The 19289-nt window shown below is 58.5% G+C and overlaps 4 protein-coding genes across 4 annotated transcripts; all 4 read right to left on the bottom strand.

Annotated features, from left to right (window-relative positions):
• Positions 1-1715: 1715 nt before the first annotated feature.
• Positions 1716-2585, bottom strand: LSCM1_01189 (uncharacterized protein; the record flags this gene model as incomplete). Its single annotated transcript, XM_067318813.1, has 1 exon — positions 1716-2585. One exon carries the CDS (start codon positions 2583-2585, stop codon positions 1716-1718), a length of 870 nt encoding a protein of 289 aa, XP_067174918.1.
• Positions 2586-4510: 1925 nt separating this feature from the next.
• On the bottom strand, positions 4511-7522 carry LSCM1_01188 (uncharacterized protein; the record flags this gene model as incomplete). The annotated part of the gene is made up of 1 exon (XM_067318812.1): positions 4511-7522. The coding sequence occupies one exon, from the start codon at positions 7520-7522 to the stop codon at positions 4511-4513; it is 3012 nt and encodes a 1003-aa protein (XP_067174917.1).
• A 4387-nt stretch (positions 7523-11909) lies between these two features.
• On the bottom strand, positions 11910-13706 carry LSCM1_01187 (uncharacterized protein; the record flags this gene model as incomplete). Its single annotated transcript, XM_067318811.1, has 1 exon — positions 11910-13706. The coding sequence occupies one exon, from the start codon at positions 13704-13706 to the stop codon at positions 11910-11912; it is 1797 nt and encodes a 598-aa protein (XP_067174916.1).
• A 3916-nt stretch (positions 13707-17622) lies between these two features.
• Positions 17623-19050, bottom strand: LSCM1_01186 (uncharacterized protein; the record flags this gene model as incomplete). Its single annotated transcript, XM_067318810.1, has 1 exon — positions 17623-19050. The coding sequence occupies one exon, from the start codon at positions 19048-19050 to the stop codon at positions 17623-17625; it is 1428 nt and encodes a 475-aa protein (XP_067174915.1).
• Between the last annotated feature and the right edge of the window lie 239 nt (positions 19051-19289).

Raw genomic sequence — 19289 nt, 5'->3', positions numbered from 1 at the left:
TCAAAGCGAAATAAAAGAAGGGGTGGGAGGGCAAGAAGCGAAAACGAAGACTATGCACGACTCCCTCGTCGTCATGAAGCTCTTCGATCTCTCACCTCCTTGACATGCAGTGAAAGATTACTCGCTGAATGTTGACCTCTTCAGCACAGGCGACGTACATCACAGAATTCCTTCTCCTGCACGCACTCCTTCTCTGAAGCGCTCAATCCCACACTCCCGTCTTTTGCAGGACAGGCAGCACCACAGTCTTTGCGAGCAGTGGAATAAGCAACCTTGAAGGCCGAAGCGAAGGGAGATGGTGAGATGAAAAGGGGGACACATGAGGACAAATCTTATACACACCCGCACCATCATCGCTCGTGATTCGCGCACACGCCGAGACGGTCTTCACCATCGTATGGCCTGCTCCGCATCCATGCGTGATGCCGTCGCGTACAGGCCAGCAAGCACACGTGGGCTACGACACCTCCATCTACCTCTGACCTGCTACGGCCAAGCCCTGCTCGCCCGCAACGTGTCGTCCGCCATCGACTCGGGCCATGCGCCCAACGGGCGCTGCGTGTTCGTCCTCCTCCCTCCCCCGCGTACGCGCCGCGCCGCCAGCACCGGCCAGGCGTGGCCGGGGGCCACAGCGTCATCCAGGCGGACCGCATCCACGGCACTTCGCCGGGGCGGAAGCTGTCGCCCCTGTGCTGTGGGCAACAAGGGCCAGTATAGGTGCATGTCGGCTGAACTCAGGGCAGGACGAAGCGGGCCTGCCCCAGCACAGGGCCCTCGGCGACACTTCGCCCTGCTTGCACGCCAGCCCCCTCCCCCCATCCCCAGTCGCTTCATGCGGCGACACTCCCCCATGCGGGAGCCCGCATGCTCCATACCAGAGCCTGGATGGCGCACTGATGCGATTCGGGACGCTCTCGTCGCGCCGCCGGCATCTGTGCCCGCCCCCCTCCCGGTGGCGGACATGCGCGATGGCGCAACCGGCCATAGACCCCGTCCCCGCATTTTCTGCTGGCCACCCTTGCTCTTCTGACCCCTGCACGCCGCGCCCGGATGCAGCGCACCATGCCGGCTGTGCTTGGCGGGAGGGGGCGCGGGCGTGCCACGCTGTGTCCATCCATCACTTCCGTCCGCGCCTGCATGGCGTGCCCGCAGGGGCTGAGGCAGGCGCGACGCCTCTCTGCGCCCACGACAGCAGTACCGCCCCCTACCCTCTCTCCTCGATCCGCACGCCCTTCACAGAAGCAGGTGTGCCAAGCGGAAGGGGCCCGCACGCCGGTGCGCGGGCCTACCCACCAACAGCTCACAGTTGGACCCTCAGCGGGGGCAGAGGTAGGCGGTAATAGAGGCCCAGCGTGGGAGGCCTTTCCATTGCGAGTCTCACTGCGCATCACAGGCGATTAAAATCGACTGAGACAAGTGCAGTGCTCATGAGACAAGTCAAGGGGCCCGAGAAATCTTACCAAGATGCCAGCAGCCCCCCCGCTGATGTGTATGGAAGCAGACGGTTCAGTTCCAGGGCGTCCGGTTCGCCTTCATCTACGCGTAAGGGCGTCAGGGGTATTCGATGATGCGTTCACTACTTTCATTCGACACACTGCAGTCAGAAATACTCACGCCGGCAGGTGCGCGAGCGCTTCTACCGGGCTTCCTCTGCAGTGAAGCCGGTAGCCAATACTGGGGCTGAGTGGCTTCTGCTCGTTTCGGCCCTGCAACGACTATAGGATACCAAGAGCCGACATCCACGCCGCCTTTGAGTTTGCGGCACCCAGGAGTGTCTTGGCAGTGATGATCTCCGGCTTCACACCGGCGCGGCGCAGCATCGCGAACATCTTGAGCGCCTCCGGGCTTGCAAGACATTTCTGCACCTCCTCAGGGCACTCGTGGCGTGTGCGCAGCAACTCCATCACGGGCGTCCGCAGCACGAGATGTGAGAGGCGACTTTGACCTACCAGCCCCTCCACATGCGTCGTAAAGGGCACGGCAAGCGTGTATATGCTCGACGATGTGCTCGCCTGCGCCGCAGCAGTGTTGGCGTCACCGCCGAGCGCTACCGTCGCGTCCGTGTTGCCAGCACCGTCGACATCCTTGAGAAGGAAAGCAGAGCGCGTCACCGTCTCGGGTGCTGTGCCGTGACAGCCGTACTCGGCACAAGTATGAGTACTCGTCTCTGACAGAACCGAGTTGTGTCCCGTGCCGCGCAGCGATGTCGGCGACGGTGCCCACCCCAGAAAAGGGCGAGTGTGAGCCAGCACGTAGTAGCCCGTATAGTTGCACATGTCGGCCGGCTTCGACAGCGACGTCCCCCGCGAGCCCTCGACAGACGCGTGAAGAATGTCAAACCCGCTTAGAAGCGTTGCGAAGAAGTCCTCCAGCACCCGCACCCCGCCCAGATGACCGTTTACCTGGCAGGTGAAGATGTTTCCAGGACAACAGAGGTCTGCAAGGTGCTCGCGAAGGCGGTAAGTATTGATGTCTGCTCCTCGATGCCCCTGCGTGAACGGGTGCCACAGTCGCTCTACGGTATGCCGAAGCATGTCGTGCGTGTGACGCTGAGCACCGCACTCCATCATGATGCATGGCCTCATCGTAAAGACGCTCGGTGTCTCGATGGGTCTGATGAGCGTGGGCGGCGTCGCGATAGGCGTGAGCGAGGAGGCGGCGCGGAAGTGCACGAGGCGACGGCGTGTGGGGAGGTGGAGCGCCGTGCGGGAGCACTTTTACGAGTAGCGGAGGACTAAGCGAGGATAACGATGTTGCGGTGGCAGAGAACACCTGGCAACAACAAGCTCCAGCGGAGGTGCCTATGAAGGGACGGAGACACGGGCACGCAACGCAAAGAAAAGCCGAAGAGGAGTGCAGCCGCAAGGGGTACGCGTGTGAGGAGGAAGAGAGGAGCAGATACAGAGACCGCAGGTACGAGCCGAAGCGACGAAGAGATGCTGCACAACAAAAGAGAGTCCGTGAAAAGATGGAGGGAGGTGGGGCGGAGACAACGGATCCTCGAAAATGTGAAGGGTAACGTCCCAATCCTTTGACCGCACCCCTTTCCACTCACCGCTCTAATGTTGAGCTGTTTTCTTTTGAGTGTGTACCTGCCGGTGCCGGAGGGGGTGGATGGGAGAGCGAAAGGGAAACAGGAAAAGGGAAGGGGGGAGGGTTGCCGTCGCTTCCCCTACGTGAACTTGTGTGCAGCCGGGGTAGTGCGATTTGTCGCGTTCCTCAGAATACAGTGGAAGAGCAGAGTCGAAGCAGGCAACGCCGATGTCGATCCCTGCTCGGGATGGGCACTCTCTGGAAATGTATAGTCTCTGGCGTGCGCTAGGAGAACAGCGGAGAAAGAAAGGGAGAGAGAGAGACAGAGACGGACGGAGGTGCGCGCGAGTATTTTGGGGGCCAGAAAAGCGATGAGGAAGTGAGCGAAAAAGCGCTTCTGCGTTCCTAGGGGGTATTCCTTCCGTTATTACTGTGCAGGTCACCATAGCCCGTTAGCAGACGTACCGTCACGACCACCAGCGACAGGGCGCGGCATGCCAAGAAAAGGAGCATCAGAAAGTACACAAAGAAGCGCATAAACGCGCGTCATGGGGAGAGGCAAAGTAGAGAACGCGAGAGAGAGCGCGCGAGCAGGCGCACCACACAAGGGTGGAGGGGGCGGATTTGGGCTTGCTGTGGTATGGCACACGCTTTCCCACAGCTCCTGCGCCGCTTTGCCGATTGCGAGTGCATGCGGGCCTCGCCAAGAGACGTCTCCGCATCTAAGCAGCCCCTCACCCCCCATGTGTCCCGAGACTAACCTCATCCTTGACGTCAGAGCGAAAGCGGGTCGCTGAGAGATGCTGCACGTCATTTAGGAGGTGCAGGCGTTGGCACACTCCGTGGACTCCCCCTTCCAGCGTCAAGCTGCAGCATTTCTTTCTTCTCCGATTTTTCAGCCAGGTACGAAGCGAAAATGAACATTGTTGAACGGATCCGCCAAGAAGACCCGAACGAAGAAACAATTAACACACATCAACAAAGACACAAGTGAAATAACGTTGGAAACGTGCAGGCTCGGACAACGCTCCCTCATCTGCCTGTAGTCACAGTGACCTTCGCCGGTGGGAAGACAGCGACGGATAAAAATACGACATTAGCGGAAAATTCAGCGAGAAAGAGGGGGAGGGGGGTTAGTGAAAGAAGACACGTGAACGAACGAATCAACCGACCAACTAGCCGCTACAACGAAACAGGAAAAAAACATAAACGGGCTGGAACCTATTCCACCCTGCACATACGTGCAGACGAGCGAAGCGCGCACAACGCCCTACTCCGCCCTCCGCCAGGTCGCCTGATGACACACACGCACACACCGAAAAAGACAGACACGCACGCTTGCCATTGCGCACGCGCTTGTGTACCTGCATGAATGGCGTCCAGAGAGAAAGCGACGGGGAAGCCAGCAAGACCATCCAACGCCTTGCCTTCACTCTCATCGGTGCGGCTTTCCTTCTACATATGGAAGATGCGCCATTCAGCACCAGTCTGCCTGTCGCGTGTATAAGAGAAGCGGGCGATTTGTGTACGTGACCCGGTATCGCATCAGCTTGTTGTACAGCACAGACAAGTAGATGATCCAGCATGCGGAGATGCCGAAGTGCAGCTGAAACACGAAGGAGGTGAAGTCCCCCCACTCGATCACGCACATGAGGAGACTGTACAAGAAGGGCATGACACCAAGCAGAATGCCGTAGAGGACCTGATGGTTCATTCCGCTGAGATCGCGGGAGAATGGACTCTCGATATCGGCATTAAACACCTGGGGGTCGTGCTGCCGCGTCACAAGCGAGACGCCATCCTGTTTGACGCCGTCCAAGAAGTTCTGCTGGTACCACCGGCGCAGCGCTACTACGCCCTCCATGGCCATGTATGACCAACGATAATGCCCGGTAAGCAAATACGGAACAAAGTGCGGCTTCGTGCCTGCGTAGAGCTGCGAAATGGCCGTGCCTTGCGCAGCTAGCAGCAGACGAAGACGGCAGTACGCCTGTGCAAGGTTGGTGTCACAAACAGAGGAGGGCTCCTTCGTCGTCGGCGCCTGGTCCTTCTCATTTTGTCTCCCCTCCACATACGCAAGCATCTTCGGCAGCGCCGCACCGCACAGAAAGCTCTGCACCAGGTTGGTGCGGTCGAGGCAGTCGAGGCAGTTCACCCGTACGAGTCTAAATTGCATGTGGGCCAGTGAGAGACGTGGCACCGGGCCCCTGGGCGCCTCATCTCCCTCCGTTTCCGTCAGGCTGTGGAAGTCATCGTGCGCCGACTGTACTCCTCCCGAGGCGGCCCTGTCGTCCCCAGTGTTGGGAGCGCGTGCCTCACCCTTGGTGAAATCCAGCCACGTGTCCGCGCCTGATGCGTGGTCCAGCTTGGCGATGCACTCGCGCATCATCCGGTCGTACGAGAGCGTCTTTAGGGCCTTCTTCACGTTGTACTTGACAAGTGTCACCGTGGGGTTTCGAGCCGGTGTGTTCGGCGCGCTGACTGACTCGTCCCCGTTCCCTGGCGTCACGGCAGCAGGTGCGCCATCCTTCTCGTCCCCCGTCACTCCTGAGCTGGACGTGGCGGAATACATCCCACTCTTGGTGGTGGTAGAGGGAGTCTGCGGTTCCCCGTTGTAGCGACGGACGGCGGCGGCGAAAGCCTCGGAGAGCGGTTCCTCCAGCTCAGAGGCGGACATGGTGTCAAGGCAGTAGAGAGCGTGCAAGTTCGGCAGACATTGCTTCAGCAGCCGCACATGGCGACCCAGCTCCTCGGCCGCGTTCCCGCCGGGAGCGATTCTGATCGTCGGCTTCAAGGAGAGGTTGGCGGGCTGCTCCCATCGGCGCGGGACGGAGCCGCGAAGCATGCTATACACGGCAAATCTGCTGGCGCCTGAAGAAGCCCCGCTCTTCTCGGCGGAGGCCTTGGGACTCGTCGTCGAGTGCGGCGTCACCCAAAATGAAGTCATGGCCATGTTGGCTACCACACCGCTGTGACCAGGCTCGAGGCCGCGTCGGTTGTACCGCGTCCCGGCCCAGCGGCAGCACATACGTGTCACCAGGGTCATGCGCACGGACGGCGACGCCTCTGCCTGAGCGACGAGGCCACGAATGTACGAAGGCACGTAAAGCGGCAACGACGAGAACGCCGTGGCAGTTGTCGCGCTGGCGGGGATCGAAACGGCAGCGCCACTGTGGCCACCGCGCTGTTGAGACTGCGCCAGCTCGTCACGCAGGAGTTCATCAGCGCAGACGCAGCTCCACGGCTCACGCCTGGACTCTCTAGGGGCGGGCGATTCTTTGTTCGCCTCCGCATGCCAACTTGCGTACTCTTTCCTGAGCGCCGCCATGGGCGGAAGGGCAAAGGCCTCACCCAGAAGCGGGCCGTTCCACTGGTACAGCTGGCGCGTAACAGCAGCCGCGCGCCGCTCCTCCCACAAGTGGCTCGCAGCACTTTGCAGTGCCCGCCTGGAGAGGCGCGGTTGATCAGACAGCTCGGTCGCGGTGCCACTGCTCTCTCGATTGGGATTGGATGACAGAGAGCCGTTTGTCGTCTCACTCAGGGCACTACCAAAATTGGATGTAGCGCTCTCGTCGACGTGCGGATGTGTACTGTGGGTGATCAGGGACAAGAGGTGCACCGGTTCGGCGCTGAGGTCCAGTGTCGGTGAGAAATACAAGTAGGAGAAGCGGTTGGTGGGTCCAACAATGCCAGGCAGCTGCGACGCACCTCCTTCCATCTCACCGTTGGCGTCCGCACCCGCGGCAGCGGTGCTGGTATGGTGGCCTCCATTCGCAGTGTTGATGGACTCGCAAAAGCGGTTCAGCACGGCCAGATAGTTGTAGAGCGTCTTGGTGGGAAGGCGCCCCATCACATACGACTCGGTCTCTGTGTCTTCGTCCTCCTCATCAGTCTCGCTCATGGAGTTGTCACTGCTGGAGTTGCTGGGGCGCCGCCCACTCTCGTCATCTCCAGTGTCACCATCTGACTTCTCCTTGTCGGCGCTGCCGCTGTTTTCCCCACGTGGACCGCCTCCTCGGTGGTGCCGTTGGGGTCGGCCGCCCTGTCGTCGACCTGACAGGGCCGACGTGGCACACGGCAGAAAAAGCCACTGCAGACCTCGCACAGCGAACACATCGTGTGCCGCGCCGCCAACGCTGAGCGTGCACACGTACTCCTTTCCCGTGACGTAAAGCAGAGCGGAGTTCGTTTCCGAGCCGAGTGGCAGAACGCCATAGAGCGCCTCGCAAGGCAAATATCCGCTCAGCGACGCGGCAGGCAACTGCTGCTGAAGCGGCTGAACTTGGTACAGCTGTGCGCATGCCTCAGCGAGCTCCGCCAGCGAGGCGCGCAAAGAGACGTCCTCATCGCTGTCTTGGCTCAAGTACTCAAAGCGCTGCCGCTCCGGCATCCATCGAAGCGGTGGAAGCGACGGCTCATCGGGCAAATAGTACACACGAGACGCATTGAAGAGAATGCGCCCACCCTGTGACCACGTCGGGTGCGGCATGCTGTATGCGCCCGTCGCCTCGTTGCTGCGGGGGCGATGATAGACGGAGGCGTCCAGAAGGCGGGAAAGACTCTTTCAGATGCTGCACGTCACCTGCAGCACACAAGAACGTGCACGGGAGAGAGAGGTGCGAGCGTTACGGACGACTGTGCATCAAAGTTCGTAGGAATGCGCTCCCATAGCGCAGAAGTGCACAGGTGCGGAAGAAGACGAGAGTAGCGGCCAGGGGAAGGAGGGGGCGAAGGAAGCAGCAGTGTTGAAAGGACACAGCGAACGAGAGAGAGAGAGGGGGGATCCGATATTGAAGACTAAAAGCAAAGATGCGCAGCGCCCCAAATCTTTCTTGGTAAAGGAAAAACAGTTGTCGAGGCGACAGGTGTGTGACACGTGGAAGAGGAGAGGCTCTGCTCCCATAGGTGTGCGTGGCGAAAGCGAGGTTTTGGGTTGTGTAGAAGAAGGGGGAGGGGGAAGCGGAAAGAAGTGAAGGATACGAGGAAGGAAAGAGTGAGATGGTGGAGGACATCGCAGCTTCGGGATGGTAGATGATGACCAAGTGCGGTCGGCAAGGAGGGGTGCGCGAGCTGCAGCATCGAGCAGCAACCTTTCGTCCTGTTAGTCAAACTGGGAAAACCTGGGGACACTCCTATGAGAGAGCTTGCTTCGGCCACATGTGGCGTCGGTCACACACGCAGAGAGAGAGAGCACATAAATCATTTAGAAACGGAGGAGGGACACCATCGCAAATGGAATCTCGCCGCGTATCTTCCATACCACACACACACAGACGCACACACGTCCACGACCATGCAGACGCCCGAAGAGAGCAAAAAGTAAAGGGAGGAGTCCCGGCAAAGACGAGCACAGATCTTACGACAGCACCGAGAGCGGGAGAATGGGAGCACGCGAAAGGAAACTGGAAGCAACCGAGAGAGAAACGGCGGAAAAAACAACATCAGGCGTGCGAAAAGGGGCGGCTCATAGCAAGCAGCGGTAGCGAAGGGGCACAGATCGGCACCGGCAGAGCTGGCGGACAAAGATGAAAGACGCCGGAAAGCAGCTACACCAAGCACATGCACGAAAACGTCCAGTCATATCCCAGTGATAGGAGCCGTAGAGAGTGAGTCAGTGAGGAGGAGTAGAAGGGGGAGGGGAGAAGAGGCGTCACTTCAGGCGGGAGGCACCTTGTCGCTCCGAGACACACCTACAGAAGAGGGTCCTTTCCATGCGTGGACCCCAATAGACAAAAGCGCTGATGATGACAGCGTCACCGAGAGTACGCGCCAGCCAATGCACACGCGTTTAATGGGCGAAGAAGAACGGCATCAGGTCATGCGAGGCATCACGGCGGACGAGGGAAGATAGTGGGCGCTTCCAATAGCGGACAACAGTTTTCTTTTTGTCAGCGTGTCTGCTCTCCGCTATTCAGCATGAGATCAACTCCCATAGAGCATCCCCCTGCTTCTCTCGAGCGCCTCGTGGTGTGCAGCAGCGAGGAAGACGGCATCGACGCAACGCTCACACGCGATCAATTGTGCACAACCTCTGCCTCAAACTCCACCTGCCATCCGCTATCCTCGTCGACTGGGCCATCCCTTCCATGCCGGGCGCCGCCTCGTGCATACGTTCCTCGGAACGGCTACGAACCCTCACCGCCAGAGGGCAGTGTAAGGGTCGTGTGGGTGAAGCTGAAGTCGTGCTGAAGCATCAACCATCATGTGGACGATGCGGACGTGATTTTTTTGTCGCAGTGCACTCCGACGCGCGACGCTGCGCAGTACCTCGCCAACGAGATCAGCAGCGGCACATCGCTCTACCCTACCCAAGACGTGGGCGCCTCTTTGGGCCCCAATCAGAGGGGCGGTTCGGTATAGGCAGGAACAGCGGGAGGTAAAGGGGAGGGGGGAGGAGCTGCTTTGCTTACCCGCACAGAGTGTTGCTTTGAACCCCGGAAAAACCGCACACCTACGCGCGACTCCCGTTGTCTAGCGTTCTGGGTGAGTACTAAAAGAAATTTAGAAAAAAAAAAAGCAAATAAACAGAAGACAGCAACAGCACACGGGCACCTCTTAGGCGGGAGAGAACAGCGCTTCGTGCATAGCTGCACGCGCAACTACAGCGAGCCGTTTCCCGCGATTGAAGGCAAGTGGCTATGCGCTACGTGCGGAGCTGAGCGCTATGCCGTGAACGCACTCTAAAGCACGTAGAAAAGCCGAGCCTGCACCTCAGCCGCAGTTACGCATGGCCACTATCTTCTCTTCTCTCTCTCTCTATATATATTTGTATACAGCTATACCACCCTGGGGGAAGCGCATAAGGGATAAAAGAGATGGAGGACAAGGGCGTAGAAAGCAGAAAAAAAACGTGGGAAAGGGGCACAGAGGGGGAGAGGGGGGAGGCGTGAAGACGATGAGGAGGGAAAGAAAGAGGACAGGCACTAGCATGCGCGCCAACACAGACAAAGGAGGCGACCACCAATAAAAAAATGGAAACGAAGAAAACGGAACAAATACGCTGATATATACCCGATGATAACGAGGCGTCCCATAGAGAGACGTGTAAAAAAACAGCAGAGCGTAGCAGCAGCAGAGAGAAAAAGGAGGCGGTTTAGGCCGACACCAATGCGTGCACAGATTGCCCATGGTCAACCACCTCAGTGGAAACGTGTGTGAAGCAGGCGCGGACCGCTCTAAAGAGCACATCATTACTCCCTCGCACAAATGCACGCGCACATGCACAGGGTAAGAAAAGGAAAGCGGAACGGACGAAAAAAAACAAGATGGGATGAAGAAATCGGCTTATGCTGCGGTGCCCCGACTGCAGCTTCGCTCTGTCGGCAGAGCAACCCTAAAAGAAAGAGAGAGGACGGCATCGTGATATCACCGGCAGGCCTTCTAAGACGGTTAAAAAAAGAAACTCGCGCAAGATCGAACGACATCCGTCTGCAGAAGAAGAATTCGCCAGTCGAGAGGCCTATTCCTTCGCTGACTTCCCGCCGGGTTGCGCCCGCCCCCGCCGCTTGCGTCTCCATCCGTGAGCACGCAGTAGTGCGAGAGCAAAAAGAAAAGGGATCAAGACAGGCCAACGACACCTGAAAAGAAATTTTAGCGGCACAATCCCTTTTTCGGTAGAGACTATAACCAAAACACGTGAGCCGCAGAAAAATCTCAGTAAAGCAGATGCCAGCACGCGCCTTCGCTCTCTGAGAAGAGAATCACAGAGCGGCGAGCTTTCGTTCCACTACTCGCCACCGATAGGCCTTCCAGAGTTCAGCTCCGGGCGCCCAATCGATAGAGGACGAGGTGCACGCGTCTTGACTGCTGCACTCCATTCACGGCAACTTTACAGCGAGTCCGGTCTTCGGCGTCTCCTGCGAGCCGTCAGCCGAGCGCTATCAGAGAGAGCGGCAATGAGAGAGAGACGGAGGAAGAAGTGAAAGAGGTTTCTCGCAACTGGGGGAGAGTGGGAGGTGAGGGAGCGCCGATGTGACAAGAAAACATGTGAGAAGCGACCCTCCCCTCCCTCCCCCCTTTCAATACAGAGAGAGAGAGACTCAGTCAGCCAAGCACAGGCGAAGAACGACGAGGAGAAAGGAGAGAGGACTGATGAGATAGAGAAGGGGTGAATTACAGAAAACGAGGAGGAGAAACACCCTACGCAGACAAGCACGCGCTTATGCACACGTTTTTTATGAGCAACGATTCGGCGGGCATAAACAAGAAGAGCACCGCCACAGCACAGAGAGACAGGCAGCGAGGGAGATGGAGAAATACAAGATTGATGAAGAAAGGGAGACAAGAAATACCCGTGTCCACGAGAGGGGTGTATCTCGTTGATGAGCCGCGCGATTCCACAAAGATGTGCGTCGCCTGCATATTCAAGGCTGCATGCGTCATCAAGCGCATGCCCGCCAGCGCAGAGATATATAAATATTTATTTATATGCTTCTGTGTCGAGAGAGGGAGAGGGGGTGGGGTGGGAGCGGAGAAATCGAGAAAACAACCGACAAAAAAAACGGTAACGTCCGTCATAAAAACCTTTTGCCACCGTGTCGCCCTATCCCTTCCTCAACACCACAGCAGCGACACAGGGAGCCGAACCAAAGCAGCCGTATAAACTGCTGCTGTCATCCTTACGTTTTTTGCACCTGCGCACCGCATGTCCATCAACCGCGCACCAGCCATGCGACCACGTAAAATTCGGAGGTGTTTTTGTTTAACCCGCCTAACGTTTTTTTGCTTGCCATCAGGCGCGCATCGCCAACGCGCACACGGAGCCAGCACGCAGCTCCATAGGCATCTGAAAGAAGCACCCACGAGTAGAAAAAAAAAGCACTCCAGGAGAAGGTGTGAGAAGAAAAAACGAGTCGCGGCAGCAGTGCGGCCTCGACTCAAACTTCGTCGAAGTCCATGCCGCGTCGACGTAGTAATCTATTTTTGTTCGATCCAGGCGTGCGGTGCATGTCACTGCTCGGAGAATTGCTGCTCTCTCTCGGGTCCTTCTCCTCACCCTCTTCGTTCACCTCTTCCTCCTTATCGCCAACAGCACGGGCGGGAGCCGCCGATGGCGCCTTTGTGCGAGTCGTCTCCGATTTGTTGACGGTCCGCTTGCTCGAGAAGGATTGTGTGAGGGCAGCCAGGACGCCGGTAGGAACCGAGTATCGTGGAGGCCGCGAGTGCTGCTGTGCTGCCGTTGGCATGGCATCGGACCCCTGACCGCTAACGGCGGGCAGAGAAGATGGGCAAGCAATGAAGTCGCGCACCTCCTTCGTTGTGTATGCCAGAGAGGGGCCGATGTGCGGCAGCACTGTCGACGAGCCTGTCTTTCTCAGCCCATGCGCGTACGCGTCGTAAGCTGCTCGCAGCACCGAGTAGTCTGTCGACGAAGCTCCGCTGGAAGCGGCGGCGCAGCTTTGAGCCCCCGCAAGCGAGTCCTTGGGCTGATAGCCGGGAGCCCCGCCCATCATAAAAAAGCCACCGTAAGAGTAGTCGTCGCAGGAAGGTCCTGGATCGCCCTTCGCGTGTAACCTGGCGCGTTGCTCCGAGGCGCTTGGCACCGTCTGTGGGGAGTGTGACGGGCGCAGTGCATTGGTCTCCGACCTCACACTCTTCAGTGGGTCCGAGGGCGCAGGGGCAGCTACGTCCGCTGCAGCCCTCGAGCCACGAGCCGCGTAGGTACTGCTCACAGTTCCTCGAAATGATGAGCGTCGGTTCATGACGCGCGTGAAAGAAGCGAGTGCAACGTTGCCGGATGAAACAGCGCGATCGACCGGCACTGAAGAGGACCCGCTAGCCCCGGCGGAGAGCGGGGCTTGCGATGGAATTTTCACCTGCAGCGGCGCCGGCGTCTCTGCAGAGAAGGACTTGCGCACGGTGTTGTTCCGAGCACGGACCGTCTCGCTTTGCAGCGCCGGCAGGCTCATCCCAGGAGGGGCTGAGAGAGGGGCAGCGGTTATCCCGACGCTGTTTTCACACTCAGAAGCGGCGCCGCCTTCGCCGCTGCTCACAGACACACGCGAGGAGAAGACTCGCGAGGCACCTTTGTTTGGCGTCGAAGTTGGGTCCGTCTTCTGGCACCCGGTAGGCGGCGGCGTCACAGCGCTACCACTTTGCTCACTGGACCTCGAACGCGACGTTGGCGAAGGACGGCGCCGCGAATCTGAGTTTTGTAGCGTGGCGCTCGGTCGCCCAGTTCCGCTCGGCGCTGTCGCGGTGGACGTCGGGGATTGGGATGCAGAAGGGGCCTTGCTGCCTCGATGGTCGACGGAAGCGCCGGCCGTTGAGGAGCTGCAAGGCCGGGGGCGCGCTGTCGATAGCGCTGCGGCCGAGGGCGTGGACGCTGCTCCTGACTCTTTAGTAGGTGCGAGCGGCACCTTTGGTTGCGGTGGTGGGTGGCGAAGCGGCGGCGCCTTCGACAGCTGCCTGCTGTCAAGGCTTGGGCTTGACGGCGAGACCGCAAGGCCCTTACCAGCGAGGTCATCATCCACTATCTCGCAGTCCACCAGCGGGACAAACCCAACAAGCGCTTTAGGACTCGCTGATAACTTGGTGTCCTTTTTTGGAGGAATTCGCCCCTGCGGACGCATTTTTTTAGGCATCTTCGCAGCATGAGCGCTACGCGCGTCCAAATACTCGCCGACATCTTCCTCGACGATCTCGCCTGCGACCCATTCCGGGAAATCCAACATGGCGCCGTAGAGCTGCGAGAGAGTTACGATACCGATATGTGTATATGTTTATATATAGATGTATATGTGTGTGCGTGTGTGTCTGTGTCTGTCTCTGTCTCTGTGTTTACACACAAACGACAAGGCGATGGAGAAAAAGCAGGCGAAAAAAATGACGTTCCCACAGGGCGAGAGAGGTGTAGCTGCTGCGCGCCCGCGAGAGAGAGAGAGCGTGCGCGAAAGGAGGAGGAACAGGGAGGGCGTAGTCCTTTTATACAGCGAAAAAAAAAGGAAGAAACGAAACCAAAGGGAAGAAGCGAAGTGGTGGGGAGGGGGGAAGAAAAATAAAAGAATTCTGTCACGCGCAGAAAAGGAGACGGTGAGGGAGGAGAGGGAGCGTGAGGGAAGGACCAGCACGGGTGAGGATGAGCCGAGGACGAGTAAAAAGAGTGGGGAGTGTGAGCACGTGTGGGGTGTGTGGCGTGAATAGGTCGGGAGACAAAGAGAGGATGAGTGAATGAATGGAGAGAAAAGCAACCGAGAGGAGGCGCGCGATGGGGAGGGAGGAGATGCAGGGGAAGAAAACGGAGAACACGTTGCAAAGAGGACTGAGCAACGCAAAACGGAAGCGAAGCCGAACGCGCTAAGCAACAATCAGGAATATGTGAAGAAGAGACAGAAGCGCAGGTGAGGGAGGAAAGGGCACGGCACAAAGGTAGCAAGAGGGAGGGAGGAAGACGAGCAGGCAGAAGGAGGGGAGTTGAAAGAGATGTACACCTCGCTCCGCCCCGACCCAGAAGCAACGGAGGAAAGCACCCAAGAAAGAATATATACACAAAAGTCGCTAACGCGTAAGTGTTGACGATACGAAAGGATAGCAGCGGACGCGTCGGCGCGATTGCCTAGGCGCACGGCGATGAGCTTTTGCTACGGCACGCGTGTATCTGTTCTCGCGCGCTTGCCTCCCACGGAAACCAATTCAAGGAAAGACAGAGCCGACACGGCGGAATGGACAAACGGATGGAACAAAGAGGAGGATGGAGGCACATACGCCAAAGAGACGGCCAAGGAGAAAAAAGAGAGAGGGAGGGGTGAGGAGGGGGAAATGAGCACCAACAGAGAGAACGCACACACGCAGCGCACACAGAGGCAGAGGGAAAGAAGGGGCCACGAAACGCGGAAACATATGTCAAGAGGAACAGGACAGAGCTGGTCGACGAAAAAAAAAACAGGTCTGAGTGATGCGAAGCACAAAAAAAAAGACGTGCCAGAAAAGACGGGAAGCGGGGAGCAGGTGCTACTCGTGGGTGCGTGTAAGTGCCCTTCTCGTTTAGGCCCCGCTGAATATTTTTTTCGTGTTTGACGAGCTCTCGTTGATGCGGCTTTCGGACGGTGTGACTCGAGTCCTCGGTGAAGACAGAAAGAAGTCTGTGTGTGTGTGTGAGGGCTCAATGTCGGCTCCTTGTGTGTGGGCGCTGGTGCAGTTTCTTTGTGTGCTGCTACGAACCCCCCAAGCTGCCTTTTCCCACCTTTCTCTTCCTGCGTTTTGACGGGTAAGCAAGGAAAAAGGGGGGGCCTGAGTGACCACAACCGTCTTGTGGGCAACACCGCCAGTGAGGGGCGCGCGTGCCACCCTCTGACGTGGCTCCACAGACAGGATCGCGGCCAGGATACAGACAGCGGAGAGAAAGCCGAAAAAAGGGAAAGCCGCTGCTTCCCTCCCTCGAACCTCTAGGCGTGGTGCTGGGAGAAGAATGCGCGGCTTAGGGGGCGGGCAGGCCGCGTAAAAGACGGAGAGACCGAAGAGAGACTTCGACTTTGAAGAATGCCGGCATGCGCACTGAGGAAGAGGGTGCGCTATTTGGCACGCAGCAGGTGAGGCAAAATAAGCGAAATATGCTCGAGAATGCCGAGAGAGGCATACGCTCATGAGGTGAAAAATGAGAAACAAAACAGTCGTGACGAGGCCGTATTCGCTCGTGGCGCGAAGAAGAGAAGGAAGCGTGAAGGCGAAGGCGGTGAGAGGAACAGCAGTAGACGTCACATGCGTGCGCGCTCAAGGAGTCGACGCAAGGCACGGCCGCTTTCGCTGGAGACGCTGGTCGAACGTTCGTTCCCATGCACGAGAGCCCTCCGTAATCGACGGATACACCGCAGCGGTCAGCCGCTCAGATACGCGGGGGGGAGGAAGAGGGAAAGACGTCGTCGTTTTACTTTCAAGAGGGATAGTGAAACGTGATGTGTGCGCCGGCAAATATCCTTGCGCTACCCGACAAGACGTTTCCCGCGTAGGGGCGGACGCGGGCGCCGCAAACACACACGCGCGAAAGAAAAGGAAACACACACACAAAAAAGTACGGCGGTGACCGCAAACGATTCGAATGCGAATGGGAAACGAAATAGAAAACAAAAAGGGAAGACAATCGCTCAAGCAACCAGCGACTCTTCACGGTATTGAGGAGAAAGCGGGGAAGAGGCAAGTAGACACAGAGAGAGAGAGATTGTGTGAGCGATGGAAACGCCAATGGCGTACCGGCACACACGCGCACAGGCGAAAACGGTTCGCGCATGGCCGGGGAAAACGGGGTTGGGTGGCTGAGGGAGTTACGGTAGAGAATGGTTGTTAAAGAAGCGCGTGTGCGCAGAATGACCAAAGTACTTTTGCCGACTGCATACACAAGCACACACCGACATTCACGAAAGGCAATGCCTACTCATCTATCCTCCGCCCTCACAGAAGAAACCGTTCGGTGAGACGGAGGGCGTACGGCGATGCAGCGCTCCTACGCCGCTGACGATCACAGCGCTTCTGCGTTGTGCAACAGAGCCTGTTTTTCTTTTGCCCCTCCCTTCATGGCACGCGCGCGTGTGCGCCCGTGTGGATCGTTGGCTTCAACTCCGCTTGAGCGCCACCCCCCCCATTCCGGGGCATCGTCGTCGCACGAGTGGGATAGGGAATCGGCTTTCGCCCAGAGGAAAGATATCCGTGGCTGGAGCAGTCCCAACAAAGCTTCATGAGGTAGGGAAGCCGTTCTGCAAAAGCACATGACGGCACATCATCTTGATGAGACAACCTCCACTCGGTGCAGGAAGGGCCCACATCACAAAGGTAGACAGAGCAATCCACGCACGCGAGCCCGTTTGGCGTTAGTGATCGATGGTGTGGTAGGGGGTCCCCTCCGCATCTAGCAGCTCGGTCGGTATGGCCGTCCTCATATTCCTGGTCAATTGAAGAATGCTGCGACGAGGACTTGCGCTCGCCGCCTCGTAATGGCAGCGACGGCATCGGGAGAAGGGACACGTGCTGCAGCGATCTGCCGAATAAGTGCGACTGCGGTGGGTGGTTAGGGGCGCGATTGCGCCACGATCACAGAAGAGTCCCTAGTCGCCGGCGCCCGTCAGCACGGAGGGCTCGGCAGCAGCTACAGATGAGTAGCTGGGGTGATGCTGTTGCCTCTCCGCCCCTCTGATCTCCTTTGCGTTGCGCCATAACCTCACGCGCAGATTTTTTCACCCGGCTATTCTCCGCGTGAAGGTCGCGCGGGTTGCTGAAGAAAATCGACGAGGGATTATGTTGTGGGGCCGCTTTACACCAGTGCTGGAGCGAAGGTGAGTCGCTGAACTCTATCGTGGCAGCATCCAGCAGCGAGCTCCACTTCTGCGACACATCGGCATTCGCTAGAAGATGCTCGACACGCTGTTCGAGGCCAGTCAGCAGGCCGCCCTTTCGGTGTAGTGTGCTCCACGGCTTTGGTGCATCCTGCTGCCCGGGACCTTCGGTATGCAACATGGATGTGGGCCCAGGCCGGCACCGACTTTTTTCTATGCCCCTCCCACTCTTCCGATGACGACGACGCGGTGTCAAGCAGACGATTAGGGACATGCCGCGGTGTCTCCGTCTAGAGAGGCGCTCATCTTAGACGATCGCTGCAGGAACCTAGCGTTCGTTTGGGGGAGCTGTCGCGCACACCGAATCTAACGCCGCCGATGGAGTCGAGTTGTCGTTCTTCGAGCCAGGGCCATTCGAATGGTTCAGCGCACTCGGCCTCCTAGACACCCTCGGAAGGCAGCCGAAAGCCGCGAACTCGCTGGTTTTAGTAACGCTCACCTCCGCGGTACACTGCGGCCGCACTCGAAAAGAGTGGGGGCATCTGCTGATAGTGTGGCGCAGCAGTGCTGAGCTGACACTACCGTTTCTCTCTGCTCTCTGTCTGTTCAGCAGGGGCACGGCAGAGAGGCGCCGAGTAGGCAAGGCTGGCACGTCTGTCAGGTTAGTGGCATGAGCGGTGCCTAACTGCGAGCGGGTGGCGCTTGGCAGCACGGCGGTGTGCCCCTGCGGTAAAGCCGACCGCAGAGGTGACAAGCCACCGCCGCTGCTGGCGCTGCGTTCCGCCGATGGGAAGCGCAACCTTGAGGCCGGCAAACATGCTGTGACGGCTAATGTTGCCAGCGATGCGGAGTGCGACGACAACCTCCGAGGCACATTAGCGCCAGCGAAAAGAGCTGGTGTCGTTCTCAGTTGATTGGCACCAGTAAGGCTCGCTTCATCACTGTGACTGCGCTCCACCCACTCGTTTTTACAGGGCACGTGAACGAGTAGGTCGCTGCCGTATGTGCAGCCGAAGGCGTTTCCGTCGGGGTCGGGGCCCCTGAGTAGTGGATGGCGCTGCATCGCGGGTTTCCTGCATTCGCTGCCGCCGGCAGCCTTCTGCGGAGCCGAAGCGATACTTTCAGCATCTTTTGGTGGCACACACATGGCATTCTCTGCGCCAAAGACCGCCGACAGCAACTGCCGGCATGCGCGGGCACCGCTGCCGAGGGGTCCCTCCAGGCTCGGAGAGGGCGGCGCATCCGTTGTGATGCTCTTCTGCGCCTGCCAAAAGCTGCTCGTCGCCGCCACTCTCATGGCCGTTGTGGAGGGCACTGCCCTCGGTGATGAGCCACTCTGAGACTCGGCCGGCCCTCTTGAGCACGTGACCCTCGGGCAAAGGGCTTCCGGCAAAAACCCGTGATGGGGATGCATCTTCTGCGGCACATGCGCGGAGAGCGGTGGTCGTGTGCTCATCTCCGCCTCAGCAAGCAGGTTTGCCGCTGCGGGCTTCCGCAGATACGGTATCGGTGACAGGCGCGACCGCGGGTAACTGATAGGCGCCGTGTTGTTCATTTCCTCGACGATTTTTTGCCCTCGGTACCCCATCGAATCAATCCGCTCGAAACGCGGCTGAAAGTATAATCGGGAAGAGTCGTGCACCACACGACGGAACCTCACATTCTTCGGGTGAAAGGGGCTGGCGAGCAGAAACTCTTCATCCTCCAGGCTGTCCGCGATGGAGGTGACGCTCCCGCCAATGGATGCCGTGCTCATTGGCGCGTGCCTGAGAGGGTTCTGCACAGATGCAGAGAGGGGCAGATGACGCGTATGACAAAAAAGATGAGGGTGCCGATCAGCACGCCGCTCGCGAGCGCCGAGGTCTCAGCAAGCGCCGGTGCAATCGATCGGCCTGTCAGTGCAATGCAGCAAAGGGGCACAAGAATGAAGAGAGCGAGTGAGTGAGTGTGCGCATGCACAACAAAAATCGATTGAAACGACGAAGGAGGAGAAAA

Source organism: Leishmania martiniquensis, chromosome 35 (genome assembly GCF_017916325.1).
Source record: "Leishmania martiniquensis isolate LSCM1 chromosome 35, whole genome shotgun sequence".
Taxonomy (NCBI): Eukaryota; Euglenozoa; class Kinetoplastea; order Trypanosomatida; family Trypanosomatidae; genus Leishmania; species Leishmania martiniquensis.
The sequence above is the reverse complement of the archived record's forward strand: the minus strand, read 5'-3'. Positions and strand labels throughout refer to the sequence as shown.